Source organism: Mus pahari, chromosome 23 (assembly GCF_900095145.1).
Source record: "Mus pahari chromosome 23, PAHARI_EIJ_v1.1, whole genome shotgun sequence".
In the NCBI taxonomy this organism is placed as follows: domain Eukaryota; kingdom Metazoa; phylum Chordata; class Mammalia; order Rodentia; family Muridae; genus Mus; species Mus pahari.
The window spans coordinates 7214547-7240116 of NC_034612.1; the positions used below are offsets into that span (position 1 = coordinate 7214547).

The following is a 25570-nucleotide window of genomic DNA, read 5'->3' on the forward strand; positions in this document are numbered from 1 at the left end:
AGAGAAGAAGAAGAAGAAGAAGAAGAAGAAGAAGAAGAAGAAGAAGAAGAAGAAGAAGAAGAAGAAGAAGAAGAAGAAAAAGAAGAGGCCAGCCAGCCAGCCATGGGCATGTGGAGAGAGGGGGAGGGGGAGGGAAGGCCGCACTTCAGGTGGTCTCAGGCTCAGTGGCAGCAAGGTCAAAATCAGCCAGTTTCAAGGCTGGGGGAGGCAACACTGGCCAAGCCAAACTAAGGCTACCAGATTGAGACCTAGGTCCTAGCGTGATCCCTGCCTCAAAAATAGTGAGAGGGAGCTGGGTGTGGTGGTGCATGCTTTTAAATCCAGTTCTTGGAAGGCAGACGCAGGTGGATGTCTGTGAGTTCAAGGCCAGCCTGGTCTATAGAGTGAGCTCTAGTACTTCCAAGGCTACATATAAAACAAACCAAGGAAACAAAGGAGACACTCTAGAGGAATGACCCTGGAACTTTCACATCTGCTCCTCTCACCCCCGAGAACACCCTCTATGCTGGGTAGTTTCCTGTCAACTTGTCACAAGGGATAGCCATCAGAGCGCAGGGAGCCTCAATTGAGAAATCGCCTCCATAGGATCAGGCTGTAGGCAAGCCTACAGGGCATTTTCTTAATTAGTAGTCATTGGGGGCATGGCCCAGATTGTTGTGGGTGGGGCCACCCCTGGGCTGGTAGTCCTGGGTTCAATAGGAAAGCAGGCTGAGCAAGCCATGGGGAGCAAGCCAGTAAGCAGCATCCCTCCATGGCCTCTGCAGCAGCTCCTGGCTCCAAGTTCCTGCTCTGCTTGAATTCCTGTCCTCATTTCCTAAGGTGATGAACAGTGATGCTGGAAGTGGGAGCCAAATAAGCCCTTTCCTCCTTTCCTTCCCAACTTGCTTTTGGTCATCCTGTTTCATCATAGCAATAGTAACCCTAAGACATCCTCGTGCCTTTCCCCACCCAGGAAGGTCATATAAATAATACATATAATATATATACATGATATATAAATAATCAATATTCTATATTATATATACATAACATCTCACTATATATTATACAATATATTTTATATAAATATTAATAATATATATACATAATATGTTACATATATATTATGTAGCTTAATTCTATGAGAACTTCATACAGCTATATAGTCTATTTTGATTATATCTATCCTCATTTCTTTCATCCCCTCTTCTAGTATCTTGCTCCCTAAACATGTCTTCATCCTAACTTTATGCCTTTTTTTTTTTATTTCCTTAAACCTGAGTCCAACCAACCCTGCCCACCAGTGCATGGCTGTAGAGCCAGGAATCGCTCACGAGCAATTGACCAGTGGCCAACATTCCAGAAAGTTCCTCTTTTAAACTTCTTTTTTTTTTTTTTTTTAAGATTTATTTATTTACTTATTTATTATATGTAAGTACACTGTAGCTGTCTTCAGACACTTCAGAAGAGGGCGTCAGATCTTGTTACAGATGGTTGTGAGCCACCATGTGGTTGCTGCAATTTGAACTCAGGACCTTCAGAAGAGTAGTCCGATGCTCTTACCCACTGAGCCATCTCACCCAGCTCTCTTTTAAACTTCTAAAGGTTTATTTATTTGTATTGTATATAAGCAAGTGCTTTGCTTGCATGTATGCGCCTGTGTCCATGGAGGTCAGATGCCCTGGAACTGGAATAACAGATGGTTGTGAGCTGCCACGCAGATGCTGGGAATTGAACCTGGGTCCTAGCAGCTGGCACTCCTAACTTCAGCCATCTCTACAGTCTCTCTTAAAAAAAAAAAACATTCAAAGCTGGGCAGTGGTGGCACATGCCTTTTGCCTTTCATCCTAGCACTTGGGAGGCAGAGGCAAGTGGATTTCTGAGTTCCAGGCCAGCCTGGTCTACAGAATGAGTTCCAGGACAGCCAGCCAGGGCTACACAGAGAAGCCCTGTCTTGAAAACAAAACAAACAAACAAACAAACAAACAAAACAAAACATTCAAGAGGAAAGCACATAGAAGTAGAGCCCGGTCCAAATCTGAGAGAGGAGGCAGACCTTGGAAAATTGAAACAGTCCACGCATTTGTTACTATGAAGGTTGGACAATAGTGTTTTGGGGAAGTTCTGAAATTTAAAGATTACTTTAAGTATACAGCTTAAGAAATCTTAAGAAAATCCATTTTCTTCCTGAAGAGTTCACATGATAGATAGTAAGGTCTATTTTTCTCTGCTTTAGTCATAGCATTTTGTTTATTTAAGGAACATTGAGCAAAAATAACCAATTCAGGATATGATAGTCTGGCCAACGTCACCCTGAGCTGGCAATTCCAGGCTATCTTCACTCTGTGCTGATTAATTAATTGTCTGCTTAATGCTAAATTCTAATTAAGCCCCCAGTTTTGATTTGCAACTTCTCATTTGCTTCGGTTGCTCAGAAGATTTGAAATTCTAATTGTGGATTAATTTTGCAAAATTAACACGTGAAAGGGCATCTTCGGAAAAACACTTACCACTGCGTAACTCCAAAATGGCTGGGGAGGTGGTTCGGCATATCGGAAAGTCACAGAACTTAGTTCCACACATAGGTCCTTCCAAAGGACCCATCTGCTTCAACACCAGGGAGGCCTTCCGCGGCTAAAGCTTGCTGTACTCCGAAGCAGAGAACTTCTACAGGACCAGTGTGGCAAAATCAAGGTCACCTTGGGTCTTCGGAACCAATGAGTAGCGTCAGAACGGAGACCAAGGCAGCATCAGAAAGAAGAGAAGAACGCTCTTGCTTCCTGTCTCCCCCACACTCCTAAATGATGGCACCACTCACGGCGCGGAAGCGACAGCGATATCTTTCATGGCGTACCAGAACGGAGTCCTAGGGCTCGAGCCACACTGTAGTTAACAAGCTTTTTCTCTTCTGTGAGTGGAAGCATCACCAGCAGAGCAGCCGCTGCTCCTTCTGTGGGAAAGGACTCTCCCTTGGGTTATTTAGATGATGCTCTTCATCATATAAACATCGAAGGTGTTGCCTTCGATGCTAACAACACCAAGTGGTCGCTTCAATGCATCTCTACTTCCGCTCTGTGCAACAAGTGAGGAAAGCTGGCTGTGTGCTCCAGAGGGTCAGTGGGTCGGCTCTCCATCGCTCTGGCAAAACTGCCTGAAGAGAGCACCCTAAGCGAACACAGGTTTCTTTTGGTTCACGCTTTTGGAACCTCAGTCCGTGGCCATTCAGCTCTGTTGTTTCCGGGTTGATGGGGAGATATAATCACATCATGGCAGAAGGGACTGGAAAAGCCAAGTTGGTTCCAACCCTTAGTCAGCGGCCACGGGGTTGCTGGGTTCCTGAAAGGAAAACTGGGGATGGATGGGAAGGACAGCGAGAGAAATAACGAGCCAAGACAAAGTTCTTTGATCAAGGCTCAGTCTTTTTTTTTTTTTTTTTTTTTTTGTCTTTTCGAGACAAGGTTTCTCTGTGTAGCCCTGGCTGTCCTGGAACTCACTTTGTAGACCAGGCTGGCCTCGAACTCAGAAATCCGCCTGCCTCTGCCTGCCGAGTCCTAGGATTAAAGGCGTGCGCCACCACGCCCGGCAAGGCTCAGTCTTTAATTGTAGGGTCCAGAGTTCCAGGATAGCCTGGGCTACACAGAGAAACTGTCTCGAAAGAAAGAAAGAAAGAAAGAAAGAAAGAAAGAAAGAAAGAAAGAAAGAAAGAAAGAAAGAAAGAAAGAAGGGAGGGAGGGAGGAAGGAAGAGGAAGGACTGGACTCCCCACTCCCCCACCCCCCAACCTGAGAGGCTATTGACAGCTGTTACTAGGAAAGAAGGATATTTTGTAAAACAATGTAGCAACTGGTAGGTTGCTCTTGCTCCAGTGTATACCTCAACCTCCATGCTCAAGCAAGCAGCCCTAATCAAACAGAGTAGGTTACACACCTAAAGGCATAGGAGCAGAGGAGGAACCTATTGAGAGAAGAAAGGGTTTAGTGAGAGGGAAATTAAGATAAAAGACATTCATGGATGGGTGATTGTGATCAAATGCATGCGTATCTAAAATTATCAAGGAATGAATAAATTAAAAAACGAAACCTTTGGGCCGGGGGAGAGATAATGGCCCAGCAGTTGAGAAGAGCATTTGACTGCTCTTCCAAAGAATCCAGGTTCAAGGTCCAGCACCGACCTGCAGCTCACAACTCTTTGGCATCGGTTCTAGGGAATCTAGCGCCCTCTTGTGGTGTCCGTGAGCACTGTATGCACGTTGTGCAAACGGACAGGAAGGTGGGGGGAGGAGCTTGTGTTGCTGATATGGTTTGATAGGAACTTTCAATGAAGCCTCGTCGCTGTGTGTCTTTGGGGGCTTGGAAGGTGGCTCTTCTGTCCTGAGTGCTGTACCCGAGATTACCTTTAACTTGGAAAACCAGCAGAAATCACCGAGCCAAATGGCCCATTCCCACAAGCCCAGATGATTCTGACATGGATAGAGTGATCCACTTGCAGGATAAATGAAGACCCAGAAACAAAAGGCTCCAAAAGGAGAACTCCAGAAAAAACAGTTTTCCTCGATGTCAGAGAAACCTACAATATGAGAGAGGAACATTTTGTTGGCGCTTATCAAAGCTATTTTTAAAGTCATTTATATTTGTTGGTTCAGTGAGTTAGAACAGAATCACAATCCCGTGCAGCTGGGAGATAGCTGGTGTCTCCAAGACTGCTGCTCCGAGCTTCTCTTCCGTCACAAAAGATTGGTAGGAAGATGAAGACGGAGAAGAAAGAGAGACGAAAAGAGTCAGCCTGGGAAGGCAGAGAGGGCATCTAGGAAGTCAAGAGGGGCTGGAGATTCAGCTCAGTCAGAGGTGTTTGCTTAACGTTCACAGAGGCCTGGACTCCATCGCCAGCACCGCATAAACGACCCATGGTGGCCCATGCCTGCCCTTGGGAAGTAGAGGCAGGAGAATCAGCAGTTCAAGGTCACTCTTGGCCGCACAGCATGTTTAAGAAGTCAGTGTTGGTTGTGCGCATCTCCAGGCAGGTGGCCCCTTTGACTTCTGATCTACCATTCTCCAATTGGTGAGCCCAAGGAGATTTGGGAAATTTGGGCATCGCACTGCCAATCAAGCAGGGAACAGAGTGTCCCTTTTCTGGTGTCCCGGAGTTTCGGCTCAAAGGTGATGGGAGAGGGTGAAATTCCTCCTCTGGGAAGCGGTGGCCAGACTTGTCCCCTGACCATCTGTAACTATCAACCTCCAGCCTACACATGATAAGGTCAGGATCTTATCAAGAAGTTTCTCTGACAGGCCTAGCCTGTTCCCCAGGGGCCGGGTGACGCTCTCAAAGCATGCTTGGTCTTGAGCCATCCTGAAAAGGTTCAGCCAAGAGGACAGCCTTCCAGCAAGGGGTTCTGGGAGCTGTTGGGGGGGGCTTCCAAGGATGGAAACGGGTGTGTGGGAGGTCATCACTGTGCCTCAGTCCTGATAGGGTGCCCAGATCTCTAGGTCTCTAAAGATTCCCTGTGTACCTATGGATCAGAAGTTAGGCGGCCGGACACAGCGAGGCAGCTGACATTCCGGGCCTGTCGGTTCTCTGTGAGAATGGTCCTGCAGGTGGTGGGTGGGGAGCAGGCAGGGAAGGAGAGATCCACCCACCCCTGGAGCTCACTGCAAACTCCTGAACCATCTGGGGGTTACACCTCAGCTCTGGGAGGCTAGAGGGAGCAGAGTCATAAGTTCCAAGTTATCATCTGCTATATAGCAAGGTCAAGGTTATGGAGACCCTGGGGAGGGAGAGAGGCAGAGAAGGAAGGAGGGATAGAGGGAGAGGGGAAGAGAGGGAGGGAAGGAGGGAGACAGGGAAGGAGGGAGAGAGAGGGAGTGGAGGGAGCAAGGGAGAGAGGCATAGAGGGAGAGAAGCAGAGAGACAGAAAGGGAGAGAGAGGGGGAGAGAAAGAGGAGTGTGAGGGGGTAAGGAAGGGAGGGAGAGGGAGAAGGGGAAGGAGAGGGAGGGAGAGGGAGAAGGGGAAGGAGAGGGAGGGAGAGGGAGAAGGGGAAGGAAAGGGAGGAAGGAGGGAGAGGGAGGAAGGGGAAGGAAAGGGAGGAAGGAGGGAGAAGGAGGAGGGAGGAGGGAGGAGGGAGGAGGGAGGAGGGGAGATGGAAATCTTTAGTGCATCTACCCCCTTCCCTCTGGTTGTTAGAACTGCCTGAGCAGTCCGAGGCATGGTTAGAGAGAGTCCAGGAGGACCCCCTGGGCTATGGGGTCAGGGATGACCCCCAAAGCAACTGTAAGGGACACCTGTGAACTTGACACCAAGCCCCTCAGCATGGGTATCCCAATGCATGTAGGATGGGGTTGGGGGAGCAGGTGTGCCGTCTGCCCTGCTGCAGTCAGAGTCCTCTCCGCTGTTTACTTCACATTAAAAGCCCCATGTGCCGTGACTAATGGCAGAGTCAGCTCACATCATATGTGATTGCTAGAAAGGTTCTGAAAGAGGCCTGTCATATGGCTCAGGGGTAAAGGTGCTCACTGCTGAACCTGAGGACCTGAGTTCGATCCTCAGGACCCACATAGTGGAAGGAGCGGTCTGACTCCTGAAAGATGCCAACTCTGTCTTACACATGCATACACACACACACAGCCCATATGTGCACACACATGCACACACACACCAAATACATTTAATACAGAGTAATAAAAATGTAAAAGTCAATTATAAAAAGAGAGTATTTCTCCTATAGACAGGTACTATCCACAATGTGGACTGTTTCCAAACAGGACAAAGATGCATTCGCTGTTGCCCTGCCAATTGATGACTCCCGATCATTTTCGCCATCTAAACTTTAGCAGAAGTATTGGTGATGACAACCAGAGAAGCCATTTTGGAACAGTATCAAACCCACTCCCTCCCCATCACTACTGACCACTGCCAAACTCTCTTAGAGATCAGTGGAAGACACTGGGAGTGGTCACATTTCAGGATTCTGAAGACAGAGGAATTACAAGGGGGTGAGCTGATATGGGTGCGCTGAGGGGTGGGGTGGGATGGGGTGGGGTGGGGACACCAGAAGAGCCTTTGTTCATCTCCTCAGTCCCTGGGGACAAAACAAGGGGCTCTGGGGAGGCTGATTGCGTAGGGAAGGACAAAAAACGAATCAGAGAACAGCATTTTCTAGCTTGGGATAACTGGCAGATTTGGATGCACCACAGAGCCAGAGGCTGAGAAGCCATGTAGAAAGTTCCAGAAGAACAAGACAGTTTTAAAAAGTTTTGCCATGCTTTGGGGTTTAGGGAATAGGGACGGGGGTGGGGGGTGGGGAAGGGACTTTGTGTGCAAGGGAGATGGTGTTGCAATGAAACTGAAAGTCACCCTTCACTAAGCTCTGCCAAGGAATGGATCTGTGATCAGGCCCCGTCGGCACTCTTCAGAGCCAGACAGCGTCATTTTGAGAGTCTATATGCGCCTCACACAACGTTTGGCATGCAACAAAAATTCGGCAAGGCTCACTAAGATAGGACGAGATCACTGAAAACAGAGGGGAAATTAGCAGCTAGAAAGAGCCTGGTAGGGGGCTGGTGAGATAGCCCAATGGTTAAAAACACTGACTGCTCTTCCGAAGGTCCTGAATTCAAATCCCAGCAACCACATGGTGGCTCACAACCATCTGCAACAAAAATCCGATGCCCTCTCCTGGAGTGTCTGAAGACAATTACAGTGTACACACATATAATAAAATAAATAAATAAATCTTTAAAAAAAAAGAAAGAGCCTGGCAGGTGGATAGGTGCTGGAGTCAGAGAAGGCCTGAACGTAACCAATATTAATTACATTCAAGGGAAACACAGACAAGTAGAGACAACAGGTCGGAAGGGAGACAAACTGGACTGTGTAGACTTCATGGTGCTTAATATTGGTTGCCTGACCTCATTCTAGATAGAGCATGTTTTGTGTGTGGGGTGCGGGGTGGGGGTGGGGGTGGGGGTGGGGGATGGACCCCAGGGCTGGTGCATGCTAGGTAAAGTGCTCTATCACTGAACCATGTACACATAGACCAACAGAAATGGAGAATGCACTGATTCAACTTGATGTGAATGCTGGGTCTTACACTGCTCTTAGCCTATTGGAGTGCCAAAGATGGGGTATTCTCTTTCTCTCACTCATTCTCTCTCTTGCTTGGTTTTTCTTTCCTCATCCTTATCTGGATTTTGGGATAGGGATTTCTCTGTGTAGTCCTGGCTGTCTTGAAACTGTAGACCAGGCTGGCCTTGAACTCAGAGATCTGACTGCCTCTGCTTCCTGAGTGCTGGGATCAAAGTGTCCTCTCTCCCTCTCCCTGTCCCATGAAGGATTTTTTTTTTTTTTTTTTTTTACTATGTTGCCAGACTGTGACCTCAAACTTCTCTGCTCAAGCAGTCCTCCTGTCTCAGCCTCCCAAGCGGCTGGGACTTCAGGTACATGCCACGCCAGGCGACTCATTATTGTAAACAGCCTGTGGACAGTTCCTTAGGGATGTCAATCTGTGTCAGTCATCCATGGGAGGTCTCCATGAAATTGTATTTGACATCACCCTGAATGTCAAGAAAAAAAAAAAAAAGTCAGAGTGAATTCGGATGATGTGCGGTCTGGGCAGAGTTCATATAGAGAACACAGATTTAATCAGAAGTTGGTATAGCTCCCTGGAATGAGCCAGATGGTAAATATTTTAGCTGCCACGAGCCATGCCATCTCTGCCACAACTATTGGCTTTTCAACAGGCCAAAAGTAGCCAGGCACCATTTGCAAGTGGGTGATAGTTGATAGACTGCAGCCTCTGCAGCTACCCCTGTGTTTCCTGATGGATGCTAGTCTCTCAATAAAGTCCTCTGGGGTGGGGGATGGGTAAGTCATCTCAGTTCTTTTTTATCTTAACTACAATATAATTATTTTATTCATCTAATTAATTAATTATTTAATTTTTGAGGTGGGGGTCGCCGTATGTGGCTCTGGCTAGCCTGGAACTCGCTATAGAGATAAACCAGCAGGAGGCTGGACTCGAACTCCCAGAGATCTACCTGCCTCTGCCTCCCTAGTGCTAGAATTAAAAGCGTGCGTCATGGCTGGGCGTGGTGGCGCCCAGCACTTGGGAGGCAGAGGCTGGCCTCGAACTACAGAGTGAGTTCCAGGACAGCCAGGATTATACAGAGAAACCCTGTCTCGAAAAACAAAAAACAAAAAAACAAAACAAAAAAAAAAAGCGTGCGTCATCACAGGCAGCTAAGAAGAAAGGCCCCGTCTTTTATTAATTTATAACAGGCTCGTGGAATGGAAATGGCTCAGTGAGGATGGCCGGCTAAGTTCAATTCCCGGAGCCTAGGGTAGAAGAGAATTGACTTCACCATCTGGGCGCTAACCTCGCGGGCACGCTGTGCTACACGTGAACCACTCCCACCCCCCACCCCGCCCGCCGCCCATTAATTAATAAAAAGCGTATCTGTAACAGAGGCACTCGGTATAACTTTATTAACTACACAGTGAAATTTGAATTTCTTACAGGATTCCCCTTCCCTGCCACAAAGTATCCTTTCCTCGTCCTCAACTTCTTTAAAATGTACTGGGCACTCTACTCCGGAACTCTAGGTGGCTGTCAAAGGTGGGTGGCAGAAGTCCCTTAGGGGGACAAGGAGGAAAGCCAAGCCTCCTGTCATCCTGCATATGGACCTTAGCTAGATCAGGCCTAACTTGCCGTCTCCTCCCACTCGTCCCAACTCTGGGAAAGCCATCAAGGTTGTTTTCCCGCACCCTCCAGCCCACCAAAGCCACAAGAAGCCACCCGCCAAGCTAGGCGCGCTGCACAGAGCCCTGCGAGCCGGGCGCGCACCTGCTCCCGGGTCCCCGCGCACCTGCTGAGCCGCGCTCCGGCCTCGTCTCGCGAGATCCGGGCTGGCGTAGTGGCCCCCACCCCCACCCAGGCCACCGAGTACCTCTCCCCGCCCCCGGGCCGGGCCTCCCCGCCACCTTGGGGACCAGCCCGGCCCCCCTCCCCAACCCCACGGCATCGTTGAGGCTGCGCACCGCACGCTAGCCCCTCAGTCCCAAGGGACCCCGCCTCCCCGGCTGGAGGGTGGCCCGGCGGGCAGGTGCATGCGCCGCCTGCCGCCAGCGGGTCCCAGGCGCGCCCAGAGTGCGGGGACCCGGGGACCGGCTGCGCGCACGGCGCCTCTCGGCGCTGCATCCCTCGCTCCGCTCCGCTCCCCACCCCGCCCAGTGATTGACAGGCAAGATGTCGGTGTGGAGCGAGTCAGGAGCGATTGCAGCAGCCGTCTCCCCTGGAGCCCGGCGGCAGCAGCAGCAGCAACAGCGACAGTGGCAGCAGCAGCAGCAGCGTTGTCGCGGGGAGCAGACCGCAGCCAGCCGCAGTGGGCGCCGCAGCCGCGCCAGCCGTGCGCACAGCATCCCGAGAGCGCGCTGAGCGCGGGGACCCGCGGACCATGCCGTGTCACCACGACCGGGAGGGGGGCAGGCGCGCTCCTTTTTGACATAAAAGCCAACCCGGCCAAATAGATTTATATACATATAATTCCGCCCTTCACGGAGCTGGTGTACGAAGCGTGAGCTCTATTTCCCTCTGCCTCCTCCTTCCACTTCTCCTCCTCCTCCTCCTCCTCCTCTTTCTCCTCCTCTTTCTCCTCCTCCTCTCTAAGTGTACAGACTGCACCCTACCACCTGGTTGGCTTCTGACAAACGGGCATCTCTCCCTTTTTAGGGACCAGAGACACAGAGAAAGAGAGAGGAGAGAGGAGACAAGGGACATTCTAATGCAGACTGCCTGATACTCTCCCCCGCCCCAAATAATAATAAATTTTGGCTCTTGTCCCCTCCTCCACCCCCCCTCAAGCTTATGTGAGATGTTGGGTTTCTTCAGGAGATACCGCTGAGAAGTCGCAGAGGTTGGGGAGGCGTAGGGGGGGTGGGGGTGGACTCCCTCTACCTCTACTCCTTCCCTCCCCCTTTTTTTCTTTCTGGGAGGAGGTGGAGGAGGAGGAGGGGAAGGGGGGGTTGCAGAGCAAGCGATGGATGAGGAAAACATGACGAAAAGCGAAGAGCAGCAACCTCTGAGTTTGCAAAAAGCCTTGCAGCAGTGCGAGTTGGTTCAGAACATGATCGACCTGAGCATCTCCAATCTGGAAGGGCTTAGGACCAAGTGTGCAGCTTCCAACGACCTCACGCAGAAGGAGATCAGGACCCTGGAGGTAGGTGTTGCCTGGGGTGGGGGTGGGGGGCAATCCTTCCATTCCTTCCCCTTTTCCAGTCTGTCCCCCTTCCCTTAGGGGTTCTGTGTGTTGACGGAGGGCCTGGGGAGGGGAGGGGGGTAAAGCAGGTGGGCACGAATGATGCGCTATGATTTATCACCTGGCAAAGCCAGCGCGGCTGTCCCTCCCTTCCCTTCCCAGTGCGGCTGTTGTCTGTGCTCCGCCGGGTGGTGGTGGTAGCAGTAATAATTGCTGTTCCGTATTTATTATTACGGGTTGTAGCTGTTGCCATGATTATTCTTTTCTTGTGGGAAGAGAGAGTTATTATTGTTATTATTTATTATTATTATATTATTCTCTCTGGGATTTGTTTACGGGGGTTTGAGTGCTGGGTGCTATGTTAAGGAGCTGCAGGGAACCCACGTGACCTTGTGCGTTCTGCAGGTGGTCAAAGGTGGTTTTGCTTGGTTAGATGGGGCTGCCTAAATGGAGTCAACCTTTTGCTCTGTGTCTCACCCCCAACCTCCCCCAAGCTACACCTTAGAAAACCAGAGGCTTGAGAAAAAATACAAAACAAAAACCCATTTCTAAAACAGTCGTTTGATGTGTGTGTGTATGTGTGTGTGTGTGGGTCTTTGCAGGCCCAAAATGTGTAAATGTTACGATTGCCTGGAGTGGTTCTTGCACTAGGTGGCGTGGGGAAAATGCTCTTGGGCTGCCTTGGTGAGGCTTGGAGGATAGGGGTCCAGGAGTTTCATTTGGCTCATTTGTAGCATCTCTCTCCAGCAGAACTTGAGGGGAGTTGGGAGCAGTTTGCTGAGAGAGACCATGGTAGGGATGGCTACAAAGTTACCACCAAGAAATGGAAGGAACCCTTTTCCTTCAAAGGCCACTTTCCCCCTCCAGGGGATGCTTTCAAGGTTTTGTGAAAGACCCAGTGTACTGAAAGCCTCCAGCAACCTACCTTGTTCAAAATGTCAGACGGATTCAAGCAGCCCCTTCACCCTCCTTCCCTCGAAGGCCCAGCTGTCCACATTGCATGATTTAATTTGGGAATTCCCACTAGCCGGCATCTGCCAGAGAGTGGTGGCTGTGGAGCTCAGAGCAAAGGAGGCTTCCCATTGGTATGGCCGTGTATCCCGGAGCTGGGGTGGTTCGGTTGGCCTCTGGCTTGGTTTGTGAGTTCCTGGAGCCTGAAGTGTTTCTTCAGTCTTGACTGATGGGGTCAGCTGTACAAATGCACCTCTTGGATTCATTTGTCAGGCCTTTTGTTTCTCCTCCGTGGTTTTAAGTTTGGCCTGATGTCTGTCTCCCTGCAGGACACTATGGTTTGGAAAGAGGAGTTTGTGTGTGTGTGTGTGTGTGTGTGTGTGTGTGTGTGTGTGTGTGTATTTAAATACGGTCCTTGCTGCCCTTGGGTATGAATCTGTGCTCACCTGTCAAGCAGGAACATGAGCCCAGGGATGAAATAAGATAAATGTGAATGTGGGAAGGGTGTTGGGAGGCCCAGGCATTGCCTTTCTTAAAGGGGGGGGNGAGAGAGAGAGAGAGAGAGAGAGAGAGAGAGAGAGAGAGAGAGAGAGAGGTTCGACTAATGTTTGCTGCTGAAAGAAAAGGTGTGGGCTGTTGTTAGCCCAGCCCTTATTTCTGCACAGGGCTCAAAACAGATTTGGGTTCAGAACTCTACATGGGAAAGCCCGTAGGGCCTCCACCTCCACGTCTCTTCTCTCTGTCATCAGCAAACCCCACTCTAGGCTGACGATTACGGCCTAAGTTGCTCAGAGTTTCCTTCTGTTTCTTTCTATGGTGTTCTGTCCTCTGTTCACTGACTCCCTGGAGAGCAGTGATTGACAGAGCCAGGCACTCTGTGGCTGGGATAGACCCAGGGGTGGAGCGCTTGACTTTTGTAGTGACCTAGGTTCAATCCCCAGCACTTGTGCAAACACACAAACAAACAACGGGCACCTGGTTCAGTTATATCTCTGCAAGATGTCTTGTATTTGAAATTAGGGGACAAAGTGCTGACGTGTTGGTCAGGACGTTTGAATCATAGGTATCTTAGTTAGGATTACTATTGCTGCAATTGAGATACCCTGACCAAGGTAAGTTGGGGAGGAAAGGGTCTAGTTGACTTATACTTCCATAGAAGTATATCAAAGGAGGAAGTCAGGACAGGAATTCACACAGGGCAGGAACCTGGAGTCAGGAGCTGATGCAGAGTCCATGGAGGGGTGTTGCTTGCTGGCTTGCTCCTCATGGCTTGCTTAATCTGCTTTCTTTTTTCTTTTTTCTTTTCTTTCTTTTTTTTTTTTTAAAAAAAGAACTATATTTATTTTATATATATGAATACACTATCGTTGTCTTCAGACACACTCAATGAGGGCATCAGATCCTATGACAGATGGTCGTAAACCACCGTGTGGTTGCTGGGAATTGAACTCAGGACCTCTGGAAGAGCAGTCAGTGCTCTTAACCTCAGTGCTCTTAACCTCGGAGCCATCTCTCCAGCCCCTCAGTCTGATTTCTTATCAAACCCAAGCCCACCAGCCCAGAGATGGCAGCACCCACAATGGGCTGAGTCTCCCCTACCCCCGATTGATCACCAGTTAAGAAAATACCTCACAGCTGGATCTCATGGAGGCAGTTGCTCAATTGAGGGTTTTTCCTTTCAGATAACTCAAGCTTATGTCAAATCCGACATAAGACCAGCCGGCACAACAGGAAGCACATCTTTTTTCTAGATCTCATAGTCTTAAGGGTACCACAGGACACACCAACATTTGATCTACAATGCCCAGTGACTCTTCTGGAGCAAGCATGACAGCTTCAACTGCCTAGTTCCCCAGGACCAGGGTACAGGAGAGGAGCCCTGGGGAAGGTAGGATCCGACCAGACTTCATGTTTGCAGTCACTGAGTTTTCTATCCTACCAGCTATCAAATCTGATAGTCTAAATAAAGCCTCATGATGGTGCTGGCTAAAATGTGGGCATCCCAGCATCTGATGGCCACATTCGAACTTAGCTGAAACTGGAGTGAGGGTCCAGGATTCTGCATTTAGTATGCAGACGGTATACTTCTGTGTGTAGTTTTTCTTTGGAGGCACTGGGAATTGAACTCAGGACTTGGTGAATGCTAGATAAGGGTTCTACCACTGACTGTATCCTCAAGCTGAAGACCTTGTCTTTCTGATTAGGAACACTTTATGAATTACTAATAGAAGCTGGGTGTGACAGTGCACACCTGTAATCTTAGCACTTGGGAAGCTGGAACGGGGAGGAGAGAGCATCCAAGGCCAGCGTGGGCCACATGGTGACACCGTGCCTCAAATTAAAAAGGAAAAGAGGGCTGGGTTGTAGCTCAGTGGTGGAGGTCTTGCCTAATATAGCATGTTTAGCCCCCAAATTCTGAAAAAGACAAAAACAAAACCTACCAGTAGCAACAACAAAAATAAAATAACAACAGAACCCTAAATCCATTAGGACATATGTGTTCCAGCCACTTCTATCTATCTATCTATCTATCTATCTATCTATCTATCTATCTATCTATCTATCTATCTATCCATCCATCTATCTTATCTATCTATCTATCTATCTATCTATCTATCTATCTATCTATCTATCTATCTATCTAATCTGTCTATCTTGTTTTTTTTTCCAGGTAGGTTTCTCTGTGTAGCCAGGCTGGCCTCGAACTCAGAAATCTGCATGTCTCTGCCTCCCAAGTGCTGGGATCAAAGGTGTGCACCACTACTGCCTGGCTTACTTCTTTACATTTTAAACTTACCTTGAATTTTATTATTGTGTATGTGGATATGAATACATACTCTCCTTTGTGTCTAGGAATTGAACCCAGGTCATCAGGTTTTTAAGACAAGTGTTTTTACCCACTGAGTTGTCTTGCTAGCCAATATATATATTTAGGTGGTTTATTTGGCTTGTGGCTCTGGTCCAAGGTCGATGGGCTGCATCAGATGACCGCCGTCTTTGGAGCAGAATCCCAATGTAGAATCACATGTTGAGAGACAAGTTCCCTGTTGTTTTTGCTATTTAATGGTGATGACTCCCTGCTTGCAAACACCAAAGTTGCTAAGAAATTGGCTAGACCATCCTGAAGACAGTGATGATAATTAGTGCCTACTTCTGCAGAAACAAAAATATTCAGCATGAACTTGGTCTTCATAAAGCATGCTTCTTGTGTAGGGAGGAAAGGCTGATGTTACAGCCAACTGATAGTGAAAGCCAAACCTTCAATCCCTTGGGAAATGGCAAAGGAAGTTCTGATGGCTTTTCTGCAATGGTTACACGTTGGCATTCATAGCTCCAGTTGTCACATCTGCATTCAAGGGAAGATAGAGGAGGACCCCCATGAGTGTGGAGAGATGGTGGTTCATAATTTTTGACTTTAGGAAGCAAAGGCTTTCCAATGGTAACCCTCCTTTCCACCATCAAGGTTCAACTATGGGTTTTTGGCCACAATAGAGTCAAATGTTCTAGCTGCAAGGGAGGCTGGACAGAGAGGAGCAGGAAAAGCCATCATTTTCCTTGCCTTCGATGAGTCCTGTGCCGAATCATATATAAAGTCAAGGTTCTGCTTTCAGGGGAGAAGGCACCAATGAATGTTGGATGACTCACTAGTAATCCCAGCCCCATAGTTCTTTTGGTAGATATTTTTGATGAAGAAGAAGAAAGTCAGCTCAATTTGCAGTTTGAAGCAGGTTGGCTTCCTAGCTGTTCTACTTTACCTTGGATACAAATGTAAACATTTTAACCCAGACTGACAATTGTAAGATAATTCCTTCCTCAGTGGGTGGTTGTAAGGATCACCAGGGGTGATGCTTTTAAAGATACTAACTGAAACAAATAGTATCAACAGGTGCTAAGCAGACGGACAATTGCCTCGGGCAGATTATATTAGATCCTTCCCTTTGCTGGACTCTAATTATGGAAAGAAACTACTTTTTTTTTTTTTTAAAAAAAAGAAAAGGGTCTGCGGTTACTGTTTTGCTTTTATTTATTTGATTTGTACTTTCCCCACTTAAAACAAAACAAATAGAATCCCTTCACCCTCTCTCTTCTTTCCCTTCTCTCCTCCAACCTACCTCACAGCTACCCTCCCTAGATGCAAAGATTTTGGCTTGTGATTTCAAAACAGACATGAGACAGGCATGGTAGCCCGTGTCTTCAATTCTAGCACTGAGGAAGCAGAGGCAGGCAGATCTCTGGTAAGTTCCGTGATAGCTAGAGGTCCTGTCTCAACACAAACACAAGAGTCACAGCCCATCAGGATGAGAAAGCCTGGTGACAGAAACATAAGGCAGCTGTTCCCGGCCAGTCCTTAGTCAGGAAGCAGAGAGCAGATATCAAACCTTAAGACTTAACCCTCAGTGACTCCCTTCTGTCAGCAAAGTGCTACCTTTTAAAACAGCAGTTGTCAGCCCGTGGGTCTTGACCCCTTCGAGGGTCACCTATCTCATACTCTGCATGTCAGGTATTTACATTACAATTCATAACAGTAGCAAAGTTACAGTTATGAAGTAGCAATGACATAATTTCATGGTTGGGGGGAGGGGAGTCACGACAATATGAGGAACTGTATTGAAGAATCACAGAATTAAGAAGGTTGGAAACCACCGCTTTAAAGGTTCCGCAACCTTATACAACAGTGCCACCGATTGGAGACCAACGGTTCACACACATGAGCCTGTGGTGGGTTGGGGGGGGGGGGACACTTCACCTTCAAACCCTAACAGTGATGGTGGTTAGCCAAGGATGGTGTCGGTTAAATGACATGGGGACAGTTGGGAGCAGAGGAGTTTGGGTAATATTTCTGAGTATGTTAGGTAGAACGGATGTGTGGGCTGTTAGCCCTGTCCTGGAAGCTCATGTTCAACAAGCATTCTGTGGGAAAAATAAATTTTGGGGTGCAGGGGTCTGGGAAACACTCAGTGAAGGACCTCCCAGAGTCTTTCCCTGGCCATCTGTGCATGTGGAGCCTGGCGTGTTTTCCTTTATCAAGGATTACCCTGGAGGGGTATTGTTCCATAGAATCCACCCGGGGAAACTTGGCCAGGCAGTCAGGGAGGCCTGCTTGGCTGGGGAGATAGGGATTTAGAGTGGAAAGAAGGAGGAGAGAGGTGGAGACTGTAGCAAAGGGGACCTTGTGGCTCTCTAGACCTCTCAGTGCTGCTTAGGAATGGAGCGTGCCTGGCGGAGTGTCATAGGAATGAGTTTAAGTCTCTGATTCCTGGGGTCTTACCTAGCACAGGGGCATGACACTGACCGCTGTCTCTTTGTGGGAGGAGACAGACGTCTTCAGAGGTTCTGGAGTGAATATGGCAAAAGGATGATTGACAGCAGGTCTGTAGCTGGGGCTAGCCAGGTTTGGTGACAGTCTGTAGCCGGGGCTAGCCAGGTCTGGTGACAGTCTGTAGCAGGGGCTAGTCAGCCTTCTCTTCTGTTCAGGGCTGAATAGCAAATATGTTAGGTTTTGTGGTCACCAAGTTTCATACACCCTACTGTGCTATCGTAGCCTGTAGTAGCCATAGACACACATGAGGCATGGGCACATTGGGAAGTTGCTCAATAAAACTTTATTTATGGCCCCTGAATTTTGAGTCTGATATTATTTTTGACATACATACTATGATGTATTCTTTTCTTTTGATTTGCTTTATATGTTTATGATAGTTGCTTTGTGATATATATATATATATATATGTATATGTATGTATATGTATACACGCACACACTATTCTTAGTTTTGGGACCTCACAAGAATTTGTGGTGGGTGACCCTTGGCTCATTCCTGGTTTGGAGGATGAATGGGATTGCACAGAGGTCATCATCTAGAATTCGATCTCAAGTGACACGGGGCTGGAAGACTCTGACCGTGCACAGGGAGATGGCTTTGAGCCAACTCTAGTGTGGTCCGATTGCAATGGGAGGGATGTGATGGGTTTGGGGGCCAAGGGCAGATGCTATGGCATCTCCTCATGTGGCACAGGCATCATGGTCACACTTAGCAACTCTGCTTTTTATACGTCCACATCAGTTCTTGATTTCTTTGTAATGACCCCTCCCTAGACTTAACTACATTCCGGAAAGTCTGTACTTACGATGGCTTGTCACAGGTTCCTGTGAGTCTGCTATTCTGCTTTCATTCATATGAAGGTGATAGGGGGAATCGGGGGTTAGGGACAGGATGAGGAGCCTCCCAGGACAATGGTTTGGGTGGTCTTTTTTTTTTTTTTTTTTTTTTTTTTTAAGATTTATTTATTGTTATAAATAAGTACACTGTAGCTGTCTTCAGACACGCCAGAAGAGGGCGTCAGGTCTCATTAGGGATGGTTGTGAGCCATTATATGGTGCTGGTATTTGAACTCAGGACCTTCGGAAGAGCAGTCAGTGCTCTTACTTGCTGAGCCATCTTGCCAGCCCTGGGTGGTCTTTTTTATGGTGTTAGTGTCCCAAGAGAGCAAAGACAGCACTTGCAAGGAATCTTGAGGCTCCAGAGTGGAACAATGTTGCTTCCATTGTGTTCGGTAGGTTGGACTTGCTACAAAGTTAGTTAAGTGGGATGGGCTATGATAATTAGACGGGATGGAGTGAGATCCTCCCTGGGGAATCAGTTCTTGGTGGGATGACTGAGCTGTGCTCTCCTAGGTGTCAACCTTCTATCTTGTGATGTCACTTTATATCGGGAAGGGCGGGGAGAAGTTAGAGCTGCTTATGTGTGTGTGTGTGTGTGTGTGTGTTTATGTACAAGGATCTGGCACAATCAGTCATGACACAGGAAGATACCCAGGGTTCTCTGGGCAATGACCTCCAGGCTAAGAAAATGACTGAGAGCTGGGCAGTGGTGGTGCACGCCTTTAATCTCAGCACTTGAGAGGCAGAGGCAGGCAGATTTCTGAGTTTGAGGCCAACCTGGTCTAGAGAGTGAGTTCCAGGACAGCCAGGGCCACACAGAGAAACCCTGTCTTGAAAAAACAAAAACAAACAAAACAAAACAAAAAAACAAAACAAAACAAAACGACTGAGGAACAACATCTGAGATTGACCACACAAATACACACACATGCGCACACACACACGATTTTGCATAGATGCCTTTCCTATAGAAAAAGCCACCTTAGGATTAGTGGCTACCCTGGGTTCTAATGAGCTTGTGTTCATCCAATGGCTCCATTAAGTCTTGAGGATATGTTTCCTCACATGGCTGGCTGCCTCAGTATCCGCCCAACATTACTTCAGAGGGTTAACCTGGTTTTCTCCCAATGAGGTAGAGGCAGTGTTGTAAGAGGACAGTCCCCAGTGCCTGTCATCTTTAGGCTCTGTTTCCAAATGTGACAAGTGACCCATTAGCCAGCCATGGGGCATGGACAAGCCAGAGTCAACATGGCCGCTATCCCAGGAGCTAGGAAGCACTGGGAAGCATTTGAATATTTTTTTTTAAAGATTTATTTATTTATTATATGTAAGTACACTGTAGCTGTCTTCAGACACTCCAGAAGAGGGTGTCAGATCTTGTTAAGGATGGTTGTAGCATTAATTTTCTCAAAGCTGACTTTTTTTTTAAAAGATTTATTTATTTATTTATTTATTTATTTATTTATTTATTATATGTAAGTACACTGTAGTTGTCTTCAGACACACCAGAAGAGGGCATCAGACTCCATTACAGATGGTTGTGAGCCACNATGTGGTTGCTGGGATTTGAACTCGGGACCTTCGGAAGAGCAGTCGGGTGCTCTTACCCACTGAGCCATCTCACCAGCCCGCATTTGAATATTTTAATCTAATTTGAATATTCATCTTGATCGTGAAACTAAACAGAGGTGCAGGGAACAGGGGAATGCGTGTGAGTTGACCATAGATCCTCCCCTGGGCAAGAGTGTTCCGGGCTGAGGGCACAGTATGAACAAACTTCCGGAGTGGATTGAGTTAGGCACACTGCTGGGGAAGTGGAGTCAGGGTAGGGCAGGATGAGAGGTACCCAGAAACAGGGTATGGAGCCTGGGAAGGAAGGCAAAGAATTGAGGATTGTATACCAGGCGCTGCAGTGCTCGCCTTTAATCCCAGGACCGGAGAAGCAGAGACGACAGATCTCGGTGATTTGTGGCCAGCTTGGCCTCTACAGCAAGACTTATCTCAAAAGGACAAGCGGTGTTGGGGTTGGGCTCTAGAAGTTGATGTGGATGCTGTGATGTAGGATAGGAAGACTGGTAGGGCAAGTCCACGCCACGGTCACTGCGGACTTGTCCTGCTTAAGCCGGAGCCTGGACGGAGCCCAGAGCTATGAGGCCACTCCCTGTACTGAGTGCCTCTTACCTGATTATTCAGGTGCTGTTCGGTGTGTGTGAGTGTGTTTGCATGTGTTTGTGTGTGCATGCACGAATGCATAAGTGTATGTGCAAGTATGTGTGTGAGTGTGTGTGCATGTATGTGCATGTATGTGTGTTTGTGTGTGCATGCATGAATGCATAAGTGTATGTGCAAGTATGTGTGTGTGTGCATGTATGTGTATGTGTGTGCATGTGTGTATGTGTGCATAGAGGCCAGAGGTTGACATCAAGTGTCTTCCTCAGTCACTCTCTACCTTATTTTTTTTTATTTTTTAATTTTTTTTTGAGATAGGGTCCTTGGACCTGGACTGTACAGATTTAGCTAGGCTGACTGGCCTCTAAGAGCCAGGGTTCTCACTGTCTCTGACCTCCAGGACCTGGGGCTACAGTGGGCCAGATGGTTTTTGTGTGTGGATGGTGGGAATCCAAACCCTGATCCTTCCATTTGCATAGCAAGCACTTTACTGACTGAGCCATCTCCACAGGTCCAAAATATAATTGAGAAATATTTATTGATTTATTGTTATTATGGGTGTACATGAGTGTGTGTGTGCGCGCATGTGTGTGAGTGTGTGTGTATGTGATCCATATGTAAGTGTGTGTGCTACAGTGCATGTATAGAAGTCAGAAGACAATTTTGTGAATTTGGATTTTCTTTACCCTCTTTATGTGGGTTCTAGGGATTGAACTCAAGTCCCCCAGCTTGATGGCAAGCCCTTTTACCCCACTGAGCCGTCGTGCAAACCCTTAAGAGTTACTTTCAATGGCTGCATATTACTCTCAGGCTGTTCCATAAATCCTGACCAAAATGCTGCAGTTCTGTGCTTGCATTGTGACCTCCCATTCTGAAGGAGCCTGTGGCAGACGTGATTTTAGCTGGGGCTTACCTCTAGTTCCTAGACGTGGAACTTCTAGGTTAAATGTTTCTGGACCTTCAATGAATTTTATCAAACTGCTTTCCACGAACAGTGTGAGAAAGGCTTGTTTCCCATAATCCTGGCATGATGCATGTTTTATTTATTTATTTATTTATAATAGTTGATTTTGATCAAGGCCAGTGTGCTCCAATCCTATGCCCCCCCACCAGCCCCCAACTTCACTGTAGAGGCATCTCTGAATTATGAGATTATTTCTGAGGGGTTCACTGCCCCCCACCTCTGACTTTTGGAATAGCTTCTACTATGGAGTTTTCTAGCTTCCGACTCAACTTTTAGGAAGAGAATAGACCAATTTCCCCGTTTACCCCTCTTCCCACCCTGTGTGGGTCTTTTAGCAGTGTGTGGAGGGGTGGGACGAGAAATGGGGTACACAGGGTAGGAGGAGAAACAAGTGAAAACCTGGAGCAATTTTTCTCCTGCGGGTTTCCTCCAGTTTGGAACGCCTCTCTAGTGGGTCGTGACTGGAACAGTGGTCGATCCAGCTTTACAAGCGAGTTTGTAGAGCTTTAAAAGTAATCGATTCGACCCAAGCTGTCTCCTGGCAAGGCAGGCGCAGATAAAGAACAGGGAGAGGGGCACCCTGTATTCTGACATCTTCAGGGGTGGCATGGCCTGGAGGTGAGGCTAGAGCAGATGCCATGGCTGGAGGCGATGGAAATAGATTAGTAATGATGGTAATGATGGCATATTGTTTGACTATAGTGTCTCCGGGCGGGAGTTCTTGAACTGAAGTAGATCCATGGAAACAACCTAAGATGTCCACAGAGATGGGGGGAGGAGGAGACTGAGCTCGCTGGTGTGGTGGGCTCCCACCTGAGATCACACTGCGCTGTGCTCACAGCTCTCAGGTTTCCAATTTCTTAGAACCACCACAAATGAAGAACAGAAAGCAGTTCAGTTAGGTTTGTACACCGGGCACAGGGAAATGACAATATTTTAGATATACTGGTGTAGCTATTTCAAAGTTAATTTATGTGTAGCTTGATGCCTTTTCTCTCTGAGGAGACTAGAAAGTTTTAAACATGAGTTGCACAAGGGATGATTGTGGGGGACAACACTGGCATCTCCCTTTCCCTCCCTTTCTCCCCTCCTTCTCTACTTCCCTCCCGCTCCCCTCCCTTCTTTTCTTTTTCCTCCCCCTCCCCTCCCCTCCCCTCCCCTCCCCTCCTCTTCTTTCCCTCCCTTTCCCTCCTCTCCATTTCTCTCCCCCTTCCCCCTCCCTTCTCCCCCCTCCCATCTCTTTTCCATTCTTCCTCTTTCCTCTTCTTCCCTTCCCTTCCTCTCCGTTCTCCTCCCCTCCCCTTCTTTCCCCTTGTTTGGGTGCTGGGACTTTGACAATGAAAGTGGAGTAAAGTGTAATGTTTTGTGGTGGGAAGGGGATACAATGTAACAAATATGTAACTTCCATAGAATTCCATTTGAGCCAATGAATTCTTTTGGGGGATGATAGTGGCGAGTCAAGAGTCATACAATAAATAGCCCAGAGTCTCTGGTGCCACTGAACTATGAACTTAAAAATGTTACATTGTGGGCTGGAGAGATGGCTCACAACCACCCACAATGAGATCTGACGCTCTCTTCTGGAGTGTCTGAAAACAGCTACAGCGTTAAAAAACAAACAAACAACAACAACAAAATGTTACATTGTGAAACTTTTATGCAGCTTTTCTCATACTAAAAAGGTTGCTTTAACCATTTTTATTACATTTATGTATTGCAAGTAATAGTGTGTGTGTGTATGTGTAGGTCAGAGGACAGCTCGTGGGAGTCAATTTTGTCTTTCTATGGTGCTATGAGTCCCAGGAAGTGACTTCAGGCTTGGTGGCAATTGCCTTTACTCATTGAGGCACCCCATCAGCCCCAACGAGTGAGGGGTTTGCCTGTGTTCCTCCATGAGTGACTGGCTGGTTTGGCAGCCACACTCAGTACGGAGGCCAACAGATGGACAGAAGTGGCCCTGAAGTGGGGCACCCAGGGACATTGGTTTTTTTTTTGGGGGGGGGACATTGTTTTTAATCAGTTTCATATCATGCGTTGTGTTTTCATCTTTATCTGACTTTGTAGAATCTGTGTTTTGTGATCATTCCAAAAAGCAACATAGATAAACTCCAGGCTACAAGAATAGAATTCTTTGCCACAGCTCCAAAGAGAGCCCCTCCAGGGCAGGCATTCCCTGAGTTACTGTGACACTCACCCAAGAACTTAAGTCAGGGGACTAGAAACACATGGTGATAAGTTAGCTTTCCTCCCCAAGTTCATGACGGCAGATTTCAAATATCGAGCAAAGTTGCATTTACCCACCTGGAACACTTCCGTCTATTCTTTCATGGCACATCTGTCCACCTGTGAATCCCTTGCTCCACCCACGAGCCCATCACAATGTCCAAGGGCAGCCGGGAGTGTGTGCCCCTAGAGTAAGTCTGCATGCCCGCCATTGGCTTATGCTCAGGAGTGTCTCTCCTTTTGATGCAGAAAGGGCTTGCTGTCTGCAGCCTGGATCTGTGTGAGCATCACCGAGCTTCTCCAGATGTGTGCAGCGGAGCCAGCGATGTTATTTCACTCTATCCAGATGTGAAGTGTTTACCGCACGCCTACCTCTCACCTGCCTTTAAATCAACCAAACTTATATTTCCTTTTCTCCCACAGATTGGTGTCTTTTGCCTAGTGTGGAGCTGTATGTTAAGTGAAATGATACATCATAGACTTTTACAATTTTCAGCTTTTAAAAGATATTTGTGTGCATGTGTGTGTGTGTGTGTGTGTGTATGTGTGTGAGTATGTTATACATGTGTCTATTTGTTCATGAATGTGACTCCCATATTGGCATAGGTGCACCAGGATTACAGATGTGTGCCACTGTGCCTGGTCTTATGTAAGTTCTAGGATAATGAACTCAGATCCTCTACCCTGCAGAGCAGGCCCACAGCCACCATTGTTTTTTTTTTTTTTTTTTTTTTTTTATAGTTTTTAGTGTATATATAATTTTCTTCTTCTCCATCCCTCCTTCTTTTTCTCCTTTCCCTCCCTTCCTCACTATATTTTCTAGGCTGACCTTGAACTCCTGTAATCCTCCTGTCTTAGTCTTCTGAGTAGCTGGGACTCCAGGTGGAAACCACCTGGCTGAGTGTTTGGTCCTGTGAGTTTTAACTCACAGGTCTACAAAAGCTGCCATCCTCAGTGCTGAGTGGTCCTCCCACCACTAGCCCTCTCCGTGCTCCTTCTGATAGTTCACCCCTCCCTCCCGGTCTCTTCAAGCCCCTGGCCATCATCTTTTAAAGAATGTTCAGTGCATGAAATCACTCAACCTGTTGCTCTTGAGATTGGCTCCCCCCCCCCACATATTGTCTGTGGGATTTATATCCCCACAGTTGCACGGGGCCCAGTACTTTCTGCCTTTGTGTAGGTGTGCACATATATACATGCGCACAGGCGTGCGCTCCCACTCACATGCATGTGGAGACCTCCTGAGGATGGTGTCAGGTGTCCTGGTGAATCATTCTCTACCTTATTTCCCTGGTGCAGAGTCTCTCACAGAACCTGCAACCTGTCCCAGTGAGTGTCCTGTCTCAGCTCCCATAGTGATGGAGTTACAGGCACAAGGGGTCACCTGCAGCCTTTTATGTGGATGCTGGGGATCCAAACTCAGAGCCCCACGCTTACTAAGCAAGTTTTGTATCCACTGAACCATCTGCTCAGCCTTCCTTCCTCCCTTTTGGATGCTGAGTCGTATGTCATTGTAGTGTGTGATACAGCATGATTAGCCACTCAACTACTAAAGGACATTTCTAGTTCTTAATCTCTTTTCGATTTTCATGGGATTAGAAACAGAGGTGCTATCAACACTCGTGTGAAATTGCTTCACGCAAACCCAACTTTAAATTTCTCTGGGATAAATACATAAGCTGTGGAGTGGCCAGACTATAAGGTAGATAGATGCTTTCCAGCATGGTTGAACCCTACTTACGTATCTATGGCATGTCACTCCACGGCTTCACCAGCTCCTGGGATGTCCTTGTCTTAGTTACCGTGCAGTTGCCGTGAAGAGACGCTATGATCAAGGCAACTCTTATAAAAGAAAGCATTTGATTTCAGCAGGTTT

The 25570-nt window shown here is 47.7% G+C and overlaps 1 protein-coding gene across 2 annotated transcripts in view; it reads left to right on the forward strand.

Annotated features, from left to right (window-relative positions):
• The first annotated feature begins 10209 nt into the window (after nucleotides 1-10209).
• The window catches only part of Ksr2 (kinase suppressor of ras 2), a 359141-nt gene continuing 343780 nt past the window's right edge, over nucleotides 10210-25570 (forward strand). For both annotated transcript variants that reach the window (XM_029533454.1, XM_029533455.1), the window contains exon 1: nucleotides 10210-11186. In XM_029533454.1, coding sequence (XP_029389314.1) covers nucleotides 11007-11186 — 180 coding nt within the window. In that variant the 5' untranslated portion in view covers nucleotides 10210-11006. The remainder of the gene's footprint in view (nucleotides 11187-25570) is intronic.